The sequence below is a fragment of the Montipora foliosa genome, chromosome 14, assembly GCF_036669935.1.
Source record: "Montipora foliosa isolate CH-2021 chromosome 14, ASM3666993v2, whole genome shotgun sequence".
Classification (NCBI taxonomy): Eukaryota; Metazoa; Cnidaria; class Anthozoa; order Scleractinia; family Acroporidae; genus Montipora; species Montipora foliosa.
In genome coordinates, this window is record NC_090882.1 from 977,526 (window position 1) to 990,025 (window position 12,500).

The window sequence follows — 12,500 nt, forward strand, 5'->3', positions numbered from 1 at the left end:
TTAACTACATTTTTCACAAGATCTTGTGAAGAAAATGGCGCTCGTTAACTGATTAAGCCTAAGCACTCGTTTCAGTCACGCCGAAATTCTCTTTTAACGTTTTTGCTTTCGTTTTACGGTTCGGTTAACTACACTTTTCACGAGTTCGTGTGAAGAAAATAGCACTTGTTTACTGATTAAGCCTAAGGGCTCATTGCAGTGGTTCGGCCTAAGCTTTTAACATCTTAGCTTTCAATTTTTGGTTTGGTTAGCTACACTTTTCACGAGATCGTGTGAAGAAAATAGCACTCGTTTACTGATAAAGCCTAAGCGCTTGTTTCAGTGATTAGGCCTAAGCACTCTTTTAACATTTTAGCTTTCAATTTACGGTTTGGTTAGCTACAATCACGAGATTATCTCACTGCGTACCGCGTACCGCGTAGCCAGCTTCTGATAAACTTCCATCTTGAATTGATTATCTTCCGCGTACCGCGTTTACCGCGTAGCTAGTTTCTAAGACAGACTCCACCTTGAATTGATTTTCCATCAAACAAAAGAGGAAATGCATCCTGGCGCAGTTTGATCAACTTTACGTGCTCGAAAAGGAAGAGATCATAGCTAAGGTTAAAAAGTTTCTAAAAGATGGATGTGGGTGCTCTTACGGAACGAAAGAAAGTCAATGTTGCCACCAGTTTTCTGAGGAAGCTGTGCTTTCAAATGTAAACGATTGCCTGGAACTGTCACGTGGAGAACTCGATCTTGTTGTGCTGGCAAATATTCAAGTAAAAGGAAAGGAAGATCACGTTGCAGTTTTCTGTATCTCAACCGTCCGATTTGTAAAGATTTGTTTTTAAATCTTTATGGCATAAGCAATTCACGGTTCTGCACAGTGGTCTACTGTATGTGACAGTCAACGTCGCACGGATTTGAAGCTATTTTTGCAGCAGTGCGCGTCAAAAGCGGAAAGTAGGTCACAAGTCATAAATTAAAACATCAATAGGCTTGAGCCATAACTAGACAAACAGCTGAAAGGGAAAGTTAAAGTACGATCTTTCGAGTGATTTAGACATTTAAATAAAGTTCCTTTCCTACACATTAAAAACAGTTCTCGAACAGAAAAAATCGCAATACACCGGAACTTAATTGCACATTTCATCAGATTGGCTTTGAGTCCTTCGGTCGCAAGTTAAAAACTTAACTAATTCTAACATCAAAAGATCTCTTTCTCTGTGCTGTGGAGCATTCGAGCGAAAGAAAGTCAAAACACTTTTTTCGCGTAAAATTGTAAATGGCAACAACGCAGTCGTAAGATTTAAGGTAAACTGCTGCCTTTTTGAGGTTAAAAGCTATGCTTAAATTCGCTATTTTAAAAAAAAAATTGTTAAAAACGAAAAAATCGCGGCTCTTCTTGGGGACTAACGAATTAAAAAACTTGGGGACTAACGTTCTCTTGCTTTTCAGTGTTCTTCCCTTTTCCCGATTTTTCGCAAAATTCGCAATTTTCGAAAAAATCGCTACTCTTGTCAGGGACTTGTATTCTCCAGCTAGTCAGTGTTTTGCGATTTTTCGCAATTTTCGCAAAAGTCGCAAAAATCACGACTCTTTTCAAGGACTTGTGTTCCCTTGCTTTTCAGTGTTTTGCGATTTTTCGCAAAATTCGCAATTTTGGCACAAATCATGATCTTTCCAACGTGGTGCTAAGACGCCAATAGTGCGAGGCAAAAATTGTTAAAATCGGGAAAATCGCGATTCTTGTCAGGGACTTGTGTTCTCTACATTTTTAGAATAAAGAAAAGACAACAGAGCTCTTTTACTACTACTACTACTACTACTACTACTACTACTACTACTACTACTACTACTACTACTACTGCCACTGCCACTGCCACTGCCACTGCCACTGCCACTGCCACTGCCACTGCCACTGCCACTGCCACTGCCACTGCCACTGCCACTGCCACTGCCACTGCCACTGCCACTGCCACTGCCACTGCCACTGCCACTGCCACTGCCACTGCCACTGCCACTGCCACTGCCACTGCCACTGCCACTGCCACTGCCACTGCCACTGCTACTGCTACTAATGATCTAAAACATATGTACATAAAAGATCTTCGGTAAAAAAAGAAATATCAATCAAGCCAAGGCATAAAACACTCGTTAAAAATTTAGTCAGTCCAGCAAGTCCTTTCTTGATCTCAAAGTCATTCTCCTGTGCATTTGTCTTTCTTCTCCGTGACCTTGTTCCCCTCAAACAGATTAGGGCAGTCCACAGCATGGCGAAGGACACCTTCGTTCTGATCCATGCGATTGTTGTTGCGTAGTCCTCCTGCTTCTTTGAAGGGATGAGCTTGGCAAGCCTGGAATCGTACCGCTGACACTCCTGAGACATACCTCCTGTTGTGGTGAATACCAATGGAGTAAAAGTGCCATTCTCGACTTCTATTATTCTAGATGCGTACTTTCGCTTCTTTCCGTCTTCGTGCAATTTATGTATCTGTTTGGAGCTAAGCTCTTTGTACGAGACCGCATTCGGGTGGCATACATCTGGTGCTCGCCTGTTGAGCTCCTCCCCGGCAAGGGGCTGTAAGGTGGGCTCAATTGCTACGTCATAGCAAACCATATCTAGTAGCTCTGCCACCAGATCACGTATCTCGTTGTGACGCTTTATGATTAGGCCGCCTCACTGGCACATGATGGCGTGGTCCACGGTAAAGCTACAGCCGCATACGCATACGGATGGGCTATCGGGGATGGGCCAGTCATAGCGTAGTCTCAGTGCGTCAGGAACTCCCGCTTACTTAGGTCAAAGTTCATGTCTTTCAGTGGAATTGCAGTAAGCCAACTAGAGGCTCCCTTTTCGCATGCCAGGTCTGCGGCTTTTTGTGTGCTTACTGGGAGAGAGACTTTCAGCTGACTGTTTGCGGCCTGCTGGTTTCCGTGTATTCTGATAAGCACCCTGGGACATCATTCAACACCTGCGATGAATTGCCTATTGTATCCTTTCTTTCCTCAACACCTTGTTTGTTTCCTGTCATATGCAAATCCAGGTCTATTACCGTCGAATTACCATTTTCTCCTTCGACATCTTGCTTGTTTTGATTTTCGTTTTCAGCAAAATCTTGGGTAGTACAATCACGTCTTGTTGTCGAAACAACCGCATCCATAGTAGCATTTCTTTCTAAGGTCCCCGCTGTTTCATTGCTATTCATATTTTCGAGTCTAGCAGCCTGGTCGCGAAGATTTTGACTCTTGAATCCTAGTTGTACATATCCCATTCCGTCCCAAAGCTCTTTCATGATATCCACATAGCCCCGCTTTCTTCCATTTTCATTACAGGGAGGGTTTTCAGAAGACACAAGCTCCTTGGCTTTCCTTTTACACTCCAATATAGCATTATTCATCCGCTCAGTCCATTTCACCTTCGACTTCCTCGCTTGACTTGACATCGCTTGACTTGTAAAGTCTACATTATTAGTGTTCTGCGATTTTTCACAAAATTCGCAATTTTCGCAAAATTGTTAAAATCGCAAAAATCGTGACTGTTGTCGGGGACTAGTGTTCTCTAGCTTTTGAGTGTTCTTCGATTTTTACGATTTTTCGCAAGATTCGCGATTTCGCAAAAACCGCAACTCTTTGGGGACTAGCGTTCTCTTGCTTTTCAGTGTTCTGCGATTTTTCGCAGAATTCGCAATTTCCGCAAAAATCGTTAAAATCGCAAAAATCGCGACTCTTATCAAGGACTTGTATTCTCTTGCTTTTCAATGTTGTGCGATTTTTCGCAAAATTCGCAATTTTCGCATTTGCGGGCAAACCTGGACATATCTCTTTTCCCGCCTTTGTCTGAGGGGCAGCAATCCTGAACGGCTAAGTGCATCATATGGCAGCCCAAGGAAAATGATGTGAAATGCTCTCTTTTGTATCGATTCCAGAGTTTTGCTCAGATAAGGCGGAAGATCTGCCCAGACTGGTGCTGCATATTCAATAACTGATCTAACCAGGCTACAGTATACTTGAACCAAGTCCTGCCAGACCACGCCACATTTCCTTAACACTCTCAATGCGTATAAACGCTTATTAGCTCTTGCAAAGACATATTCACAGTGCTTATTCCAGGAAAGGTCACTAGAAATAAATACGCCCAACAACTTGTAGTGACAAACCCTCTCAATTACATGGCCACACAGGGGAGTTGCCGGGAAGGACTGATATTGCAGGAAATTAAATATGATCTCTTTACATTTCTTTGCATTGAGGCGCATGCCGTGGTCTGATGCATACTGCGCTATTTCGTTCGCGATGCGGGGCATGTAACTAGGTGAGCACCTAGGGATGCACTCCAAAACAGAAAGGTCATCTACATATATTTCATCCGTGTATACCAACTTGCTACCAATTTGTTACTTAACATAGCAAACAATATCGGTGCAAGTTTGGTCCCTTAGGGGATGCCACTATTAGGAAAAACAGGGGGGGGGGGGGGGGGGAGGCGAATAGCGTCACCAATTTTTACCCGTTGTGACTTGCGCGAGAGGAAATCCTCGATCCACCCAATAATGGCATCATGAACCCCATATTCTGGAGTACAATGAACTAAATAAACTAGAGCGTGTGTCGTAGATTTGCCGCAGACGGCAAACTGTTTGTCATCGAGTTGGTCCACCACCTGCTTATATAGTAAGTTGAGCGTGAAACCCTCCATGATTTTAGCCAACTGAGAGGTGAGAGTTATCGGCAGCAGGTCTTCTTCGACTGCTTTAGGAGGCGTAGTCTTGGGAATGGGAACAACCAGAGATGACTTGAATTGACTATGGACCACGCCTTGCTCAAGCGATGTATTGTACAAATCAGCAGTAACAGGAGCCAACTTGAAGGCAAACAGTTTCAGCACTCTACTAGGGATACAATCAGGACTACTGGGTTTTCTTGTTTTTGTCTCGCGCAATGCCTTGAGTGCTGTTCTTGAATCAACTAGAGATTCTCTCGGGACCTCCACGGCGGTGTCGATCGACAAGCGTTTGCGGGGGCGTGAAGTGTAACGTAAGGTCATGCAAAAGGTGTTAAACCGTTCCGCCAGCATCTGGTGAAACCATTCATTACTTTGTTTTCCTCCAGTCAAACTTTTGATTTCCCTCCACCAGCCTGCTACGTTGCTCTCTTTTATTACAGCTTTACCACTCTTTGCACTTTGTTTCGTAGATGTTAAAAATATCGGAGCCGTTACCATACAATCGTAAAGTCTTTTGGCGCTTACAGATTAGCATTTTCAGAGTAGTTGTTATCCATGGCTTATCACCAGATATTTTAACGCGCTGAAGACAGAAAAAATAGGTGACAGCAGATGATATAATTGAGTAGAACTTGTCACATTTTTCAGTAGCACTTGGAAGACTCAGAATTTCAGACCAGTCCTGTCTCGTAATCCAGTTTCCGAAGTCGCGTGGTCGGCTATCACGTTACTTAAAGAGCCCACACAGTATTCGAGAAGAGTAGGGGAAGAAGTTCCCGGTGTTGTGGCTGTCCTCTGTGGGTATATGGGTGGGTGGGTATAGTAGGTCCACATCAGCTGAATAGCTGCCAAAAATTCAACCTGCTCAAACAAATAAATAACAAGCAAACAATAAATGACAACATCTGATTGGCGGAGAAACTGGCACGAGGTTTTTTGTAGCCAATTACCAAACTGCTAAATTTGTATTGAAATTTTCAGAATATGTACTGGACAGCTAAACAGCAGCTGGTCCATCATACCGTGACAGGGTGTAATGTCCGTCCTGGGGATCTCATGGGATCTGGAACAATCAGTGGAGAGGTGAGTAGCCGATGACACGTTCGGGAGGTTAAATGAAATCAAATTGGTATCTTGGTGCGGAGGTTTCGAAAAAAAAAAAGAATATTATCGTGTGTTGCTCTCGCATTCTCCAAAGTAGGGGAATCTTTGTTTACATTTTTGCCTCATTAGCATCCTAGAGTAAAGTACTGATCATTGAAAGTGCATTGCATGACGAGATATTCCTATTTTAGAAGTAGAAAGATCTGCGCAAACTCAGTAGAGTCTTGATCAGTAACACCTGCTGTGCTACCTACTGTTAGAAAAAAATGCGCATGCGTATGTTGCTTGCACTTATGTTTACGTCACAAGTGAGGACCAGGCTTTCAATGGATAACATTTCGTCGTCCGCATAACGCAATCACTGCATGACTTGTTGGTGTTGGAGGATCGAAAGACGTACTATTAAAAATTATGAAAATTCTTGTTTTCTTCGAATTAAATTGCCTTTTAATTTGGATACTTGACGAAGGAAAACTGAAAGTATAGAGAAATTGTGACCAGTGTTGGCGAACTTAACGTGATTCCCTAGAAATAGAACTTGTCATAGATTTCAGATAGAACTTCGCACACTGTTATAACACGTCAAGGAGAGGATAAAATGTAATAAAAAAGGGGGGTCACCGTGCTCGTTTCCATGGTACGTCACTGATGAATACGGCTATTTGAGCTACTCTGACAATAGATCATTTTACAGTTGTGTGCTTGGTTTCCTGGCTTTTGAATGAAAGTGAGGTTGGAGTTGACCTTGCTTTGATAGAAACCTTGCTGTGTTTCTTATGTTAATGAAGTTATTCTCATGCTGATTAGTAGGAATTTACATAAGAAAAGCAGTGAGGTTTCTATCAAAGCAAGGTCAACTCCAGCCTCACTTTCATTCAAAGGCCAGGTAACTTAGCACACAACTTTAAAATGGTCTATTGCCGCACACCCACAATGTTGGATTTTAAAAATGTAATTCAACGTATAACGCAAAGCGTGGTGTCATTCTATGGTTAATTCAAGTACATACCTGAAAAATGTATTTGAATGTGAGAACTTAACACTCCAAAATAGATTTAACTTTAGTGTGTGTTGTTCGACTCCTAATGGCTCCTTTCGTACAATTTTATGAAATTGCCAAAAAACTGGCCATAAATTTTTGCTGATTTTTTCAATACTTCATGAAGACACTGCTCTCAGCAAATATATGAAATAAAAAATGGGGTTCAGCGTACTCGTTCAGGAGAAAATAGGCATTCCTTGACGGATAAGGCTTGGCGTCAGTGAAAATCCGCCAATATTAGGGAGCTTAAGCACGCGCGTTTTTGAGACGCGGACGGCAACCGGAAGTGTGCTGTTTTCCCTTTTAACCTGTTTTCACACAACCACATTTACATTTCCAAGTATCTTTTATCCATTAGAGATAATTAGTATAAAAATTTGGGAGACACCACTCCCCTGGCACGCGAAATTTTCTCTTGCGGTTGACGTCCTCGTCTTAAAAACGCGCGTGCTTAAGCTCTCTAATTATTTTATCAATGTGCCCGCGCTACTGCGCGCGCCAGTGACGCAAGAAATTATGCGCAGTAGGGTCGTGCAATGCAAAACCAGGGAATCACCTTAAAGAAATGTGAATTTTTGTCAGTACCGCACAATCGCGTGCTTCTATGTGTTGACTGACGTCTTGCCAAGTGTAGAGGTCTTTTAATAGTCTTGAGTCCGTGCATAAGCTATGTATTTCCATGTTGCAGACATCCAACTCTTATGGATCTATGTTGGAGCTTTCTTGGAAGGGGACTAAACCATTGGACCTTGGCCAGGGTGTCACGAGGAAGTTCCTTCAAGATGGCGATGAAGTGATCATGTCAGGATATTGTCAAGGCAATGGTTACAGAGTTGGTTTTGGGGAATGTAAGGGCAAAGTATTGCCTGCTATACAATTGCAGTAAATGAAAAAAAAGCGAGAACGAGCATCTTTCCTTTTTGGGCAAAAGTGGATGTAACATTTTTCAGAGGTCGATGTTTTACTGGAAGAACTTTAAAAACTAACTTCAAAATATCGTTACCCTTGTAATGTTATTTCCAAATAGACTTATGGCCAGCAGAAATATAGTGGTGTAATGATAATACGTATCAACTTTATTTAATGTCGATAAATGAAGACTCTGTTAAGCCGAATCGGGGACTATAAGACTATAAAGGGATTGCTTCAATTATTTAAGAGCTTGTGTCCTTAATAAAAGGAAAGGAAAGGAAAGGAACTTTATTTAAGTGTCTAGTCGTTCTAGCGCTGGAGCACTAATTGGGGACACTGTAAACTCAAATAAACGATGAAAGCAAATCAAGTCAAATGTTGGTTTTTGAGGAGAGGGGAAACCGGAGTACCCGGAGAAAACCTCTCTTTGCAGAGTAGAGAACCAACAAACTCGAACCCGGGCTACATTGGTGGGAGGCGAGTGCCCTCACCACTGCACCATTCCTGCACCCCTAATACTGTGTTCGACGCTGTCTCGTCAAGCCCTTTTGGCCGTTACAGGTGACGTTCGTTCTTATTGAATAGAGCAGTTTGAAATGACTGTCGAAAGTAATTACGCGATTGTAATTGCTACGCTTGGTGATTGGTGTAAATGAGAAGGAGAACCAAAACCAATCACGACTTGCACGCGCGATTTTTCCCGCGCTTCGAGCAAGTTACGTGGAATCGCTGCAAATTCGGAGTGGTTCATTCGCTCTTTGCACCTGCTGTGATTGGTCGTGTTTGTTTTACGACACTCAATTGAAAAGAACCGTTTTGTATTTGTTCTTTGAAAGGGCGAAAATAAAATTGTAATTGGTGGTTGCATGCTTCTAGAGTGTTTCTACTTACGTGACCAGTAACCTTGTTTTTCCACCGAAGCAAAACGTTTGCGTGATAATAGAGCTCAATTCCCAGAGGATTAGTTGGGTACACCAGCATGGCTGCCGTTCCATTGTTTATGAACACCAACATGGCCGCCGTGACGTCACGTGAAAATACGCTATGTACCTTTCTATGAAAGTGAAGCCTTGACGGGAGCATCGCCTTAACATCTTAACACATCGGATCTTCAAATTGACCATGCACAAATATAAACCCAAGCAGGGCATTTCAAAGTGGTCATGTTGGCAATAAAATCAAATCAGGACTCCACTACTGCGGAATAGCAGAAAAGCCTGCTACTCTCTTTGCGTATTGCCTGTCGCATATATATATATATATATGCTCTTTATTTGCGCCAGTACTGAGCTGCCCAGGAATTAAAATGGTGGGTTTTTTATAAAAAAACAACACACTATTACTAGGAGCTTACATTTTCGGAAATTTTCCTCGAAAAATAGTTTTAAAACATTGTGCTTTTCAATAACTCCAGGACTGGACATTTAATATTCAAGCAACGGTTTCGCTCTTCACTGCCGCCAATCATCATACTGTACGTCTCAGAAAACGAAAAAAAAAGAGTTCGTAGGGGTCAAAAGGTAGCGTTCGCGGCCAATGATTGGTGGATTTCGGTCCGCTTTGTAGATTTCTCTTTTTCCAATTCGTTGGTCGCCGCCGTAAAATATTAAGTTTAAAAAAAAAAGGTTCACAGCAGCAAAAAGGGAACCTCCTTTTTGTGTCAGAACGTGGTTAAAAAATTATCGGAAAAAAATTGTTTGCAGAAGTGCATTAAAAGAAAAAAAGTTTGTAGAGGAAATTTGTTCACACTCCCCGTCCTGGAAAATAAATAAGGGTCTGTCGCTTCCGGTTAAAATGATGGATTTATCAAAGTTGCCAGCACAAGTTGCCGGAGCACAAGACATTCTAAGGGCCGATTTACACGGTACGATTTTGTCGTATGCGACAAGCTTACGACAGGCCTACGACTCGAATTAAGGCATCCCAGGCTGATATAACTCCACATTACGTTGGGAAAGGTTTTGAATTTCGCAACCCTTCGCATATCGCGTGTTAAAAATCACCCCAAGTCCACACATACCAACCCCTTCCCAGGGTGCGGCCAAAAGTCACGTACCTCTAGTCCCCAGTACGCGTGACTTACACGGTTTACTGAATGGTCACGCAGGATCTTCGGGAACATTTTAATTAAGACGACATGGAAACTGTCTACGATCTTCGTACTCCTGCCTTTCTTGTTGACTTAGAAACCGTTAAAAATAATTGCAAAGTCATGGATGAAAAGTGTAAGCGTCTTGGAGTACAGCTACGAACAAATATGAAGACACACAGAACAATGTAAGTAGCCTGGGTGAACTTGTGAATTAAGGGCGCGTTCGATTGACCCTATTCCGGAATAAGAATACGTGGAGTGGTGATTAAAACGATATGTTTGGCGCGTTTGGAAACAGCAAGGATAATAAAAATATATTTAAAATATAATTGTAGCAGATGTTTGACAATTTTAATGTCAATCTCCGTAAAAACGAAGGATTTCCAACTGATATTCCATGTATTCCTATTCCGGATTACGGTCAATCGAACGCACACTAAATGTGACGTTTCTAGATGTCGTGATGGGACATGGGTTGCCCATTATCTGAAAATACTGATATCAGTATTTTGGTTTTCTTTCGTTGTCATGCATGCATACCTCTCGAAGTTTAAGTATCCTGTTATTTTGGTGCATATTAAGGTTGTTGCAACCACGCGATGAAAATTCCATTCTTGCACAGTTAACTTGCATTCTAAAAATAGTTCAATTCCCACGGAACGTAAACTGCAACCAATAACAGCGTTTATCATACCATTTAGTAGAAACGGAAGTATTATTGGCCTTATTCTACTTCAGGGCTCTCTGTCCACCCCGGTAAATTTGAAATTTGATGCAACAGCCTCTGGCAATGAAATTAATTTATTTATTTTATTTATTTATGACGATTTCGGCAAGAATACACAAGTGAGCGAATGTGGAGATGAGTAAAAGTGCCAGGGAAAGTCTATTAAAGGGTCTGAGACCCCATACAAGATAGACCACCCTACTAACTAATATATATAATTACACTACAATAGGGAAGTATATAATACACGGCTACAGTGGAAAGCTCTGTCCAATAGATAATTAAATAAATACTATAGGAATATGATAATAAATAATAAATGTACAGTGGCTTATAGATAAAAAGGAGAAGTGATCCTTGCATGTTTCTGGACAATTTAAGCAATAATTATTGTTGTCTCTCATATTTAGACATGTCTCTCATACATTTGTATTTAGACACCTCAAAAAATTCGGGTGGCTCTAACAGGTTCTGAACCCATAAACTTTGTAATGCTGACTGGTGCAATGCTTTACCAACTGAGCTATGATGCCACTGACAGTTGGGAACACTCAGCTGAGTGCCACTTAACCATGTCCAGCCAAATGAACAGTACTTATCAGGCAGCCTCATTAGTGCTGAGAAATGTTGGCAAATCCAATACTGAGCCATGCGACTTGTTTTTCCACTTTGCAGCTCTTTTGTTTACTTTGATTCTACCTTTTTCATCTGGGCACCTAAACTTCAAATGGTATGCATTTCCTCCCAACATATGGAAATTTAGTTTCACAATTGAAGTTTACTGTTGGATCAAAATATAATATTTAACATTAGTATCATTTTCATTGGTGAATATAAGAAATTAGTGTTATATTCACCGCGCTACCCGGTGAATATAACATTTTGGAGGCGCGGCTTCTAAGCCAATCAAGCACTTTTCGTGCCTTTTTATCTTGTTTTAGCCCTTTGGTTTGCACTTTCTTGATATTCACCACTGAAAAGTACACTAAAACAATTATTCGCCTCAGGCTCGGTAAATATTGGGGATTATTTACCTCGACTACGTCTCGGTAAATATTCACCAATTTTCTCTTCGCCTTTGGCGAATAATTGCTAAATAATGGCAATTTTTTTACTAGAGACATATAATACATCTGGCCAACTTTGGGCAAATTATTTAATTTAATGCGACTTCTAGTTCATCATTTAATTCGGTCCGTATAAAGACGGGCAAGAGACGAATTATATGTCTGGGCGAACTAAATCGTTTCATGCATCTTCAAAGACTCGATCAACAATTCAGTTCGTCCAGACTTATAATGCATCTCTCGCCCGTCTTGATACGAGACAAATTAAATGACGAACTAAAACATGCATTAAATTAAATTGCACAAAGTCTAGTATAAAGACGGCAAATAGATCATATATGTGCGTCCTTATATAGTCCTTAGCTTCAAAACGAACAAACTCAACTAAACAGTCTTTGACAGCGAAAACTCAAATAAACTTACAAGAACGTCACCGAAACGTTTCTTACGAGTCCACGATATTATGTCAGTGGTATTGATCACTACTTCATAATACCACATCTCCCTTCTCATGAAAAAAGTCATTCACCATAAAGCAATCAGTCAGACAATGACAGTTCAAAGTCTTAAACAACGTTCCTCAAACAAAATCTTGTAGTCATCCAGGTCTTTGAATGATTCTACCAGATCTTGTTTGCACCACAGGTGGTCCTTCCACAGGTAAAGGGGTACTACTAGCTGGCAGGTTTTCTTGGGATTCCAAATCCAACTGTGGCGATGGTTCCTTGGTCTTTGTTGTGATATCATTCAATCAAGCACTACTAAACTCAACAACTAGTAACAACTATTGATTCTAACATGTTCGTGTCCCTTTTAAAAGTCCCAACACAGCGCACATGGTTTTCCGT

General features: G+C 41.3%; 2 protein-coding genes across 5 annotated transcripts in view; both read left to right on the plus strand.

Annotated features, from left to right (window-relative positions):
* LOC137985069 (fumarylacetoacetase-like) overlaps positions 1 to 8,055 on the plus strand; it is an 82,075-nt gene extending 74,020 nt beyond the window's left edge. The window contains exons 14-15 of the mRNA XM_068832520.1: positions 5,690 to 5,791; positions 7,543 to 8,055. Coding sequence (XP_068688621.1) covers positions 5,690 to 5,791; positions 7,543 to 7,740 — 300 coding nt within the window. The 3' untranslated portion in view covers positions 7,741 to 8,055. The remainder of the gene's footprint in view (positions 1 to 5,689; positions 5,792 to 7,542) is intronic.
* A 1,818-nt stretch (positions 8,056 to 9,873) lies between these two features.
* The window catches only part of LOC137985663 (D-serine dehydratase-like), a 33,743-nt gene continuing 31,116 nt past the window's right edge, over positions 9,874 to 12,500 (plus strand). For all 4 annotated transcript variants that reach the window (XR_011119324.1, XM_068833314.1, XM_068833316.1 and 1 more), the window contains exon 1: positions 9,874 to 10,043. Coding sequence is in view for 3 of the 4 variants with exons in the window: in XM_068833314.1 (XP_068689415.1) it covers positions 9,904 to 10,043 (140 nt within the window). In the remaining variant the exon portion in view is untranslated. The remainder of the gene's footprint in view (positions 10,044 to 12,500) is intronic.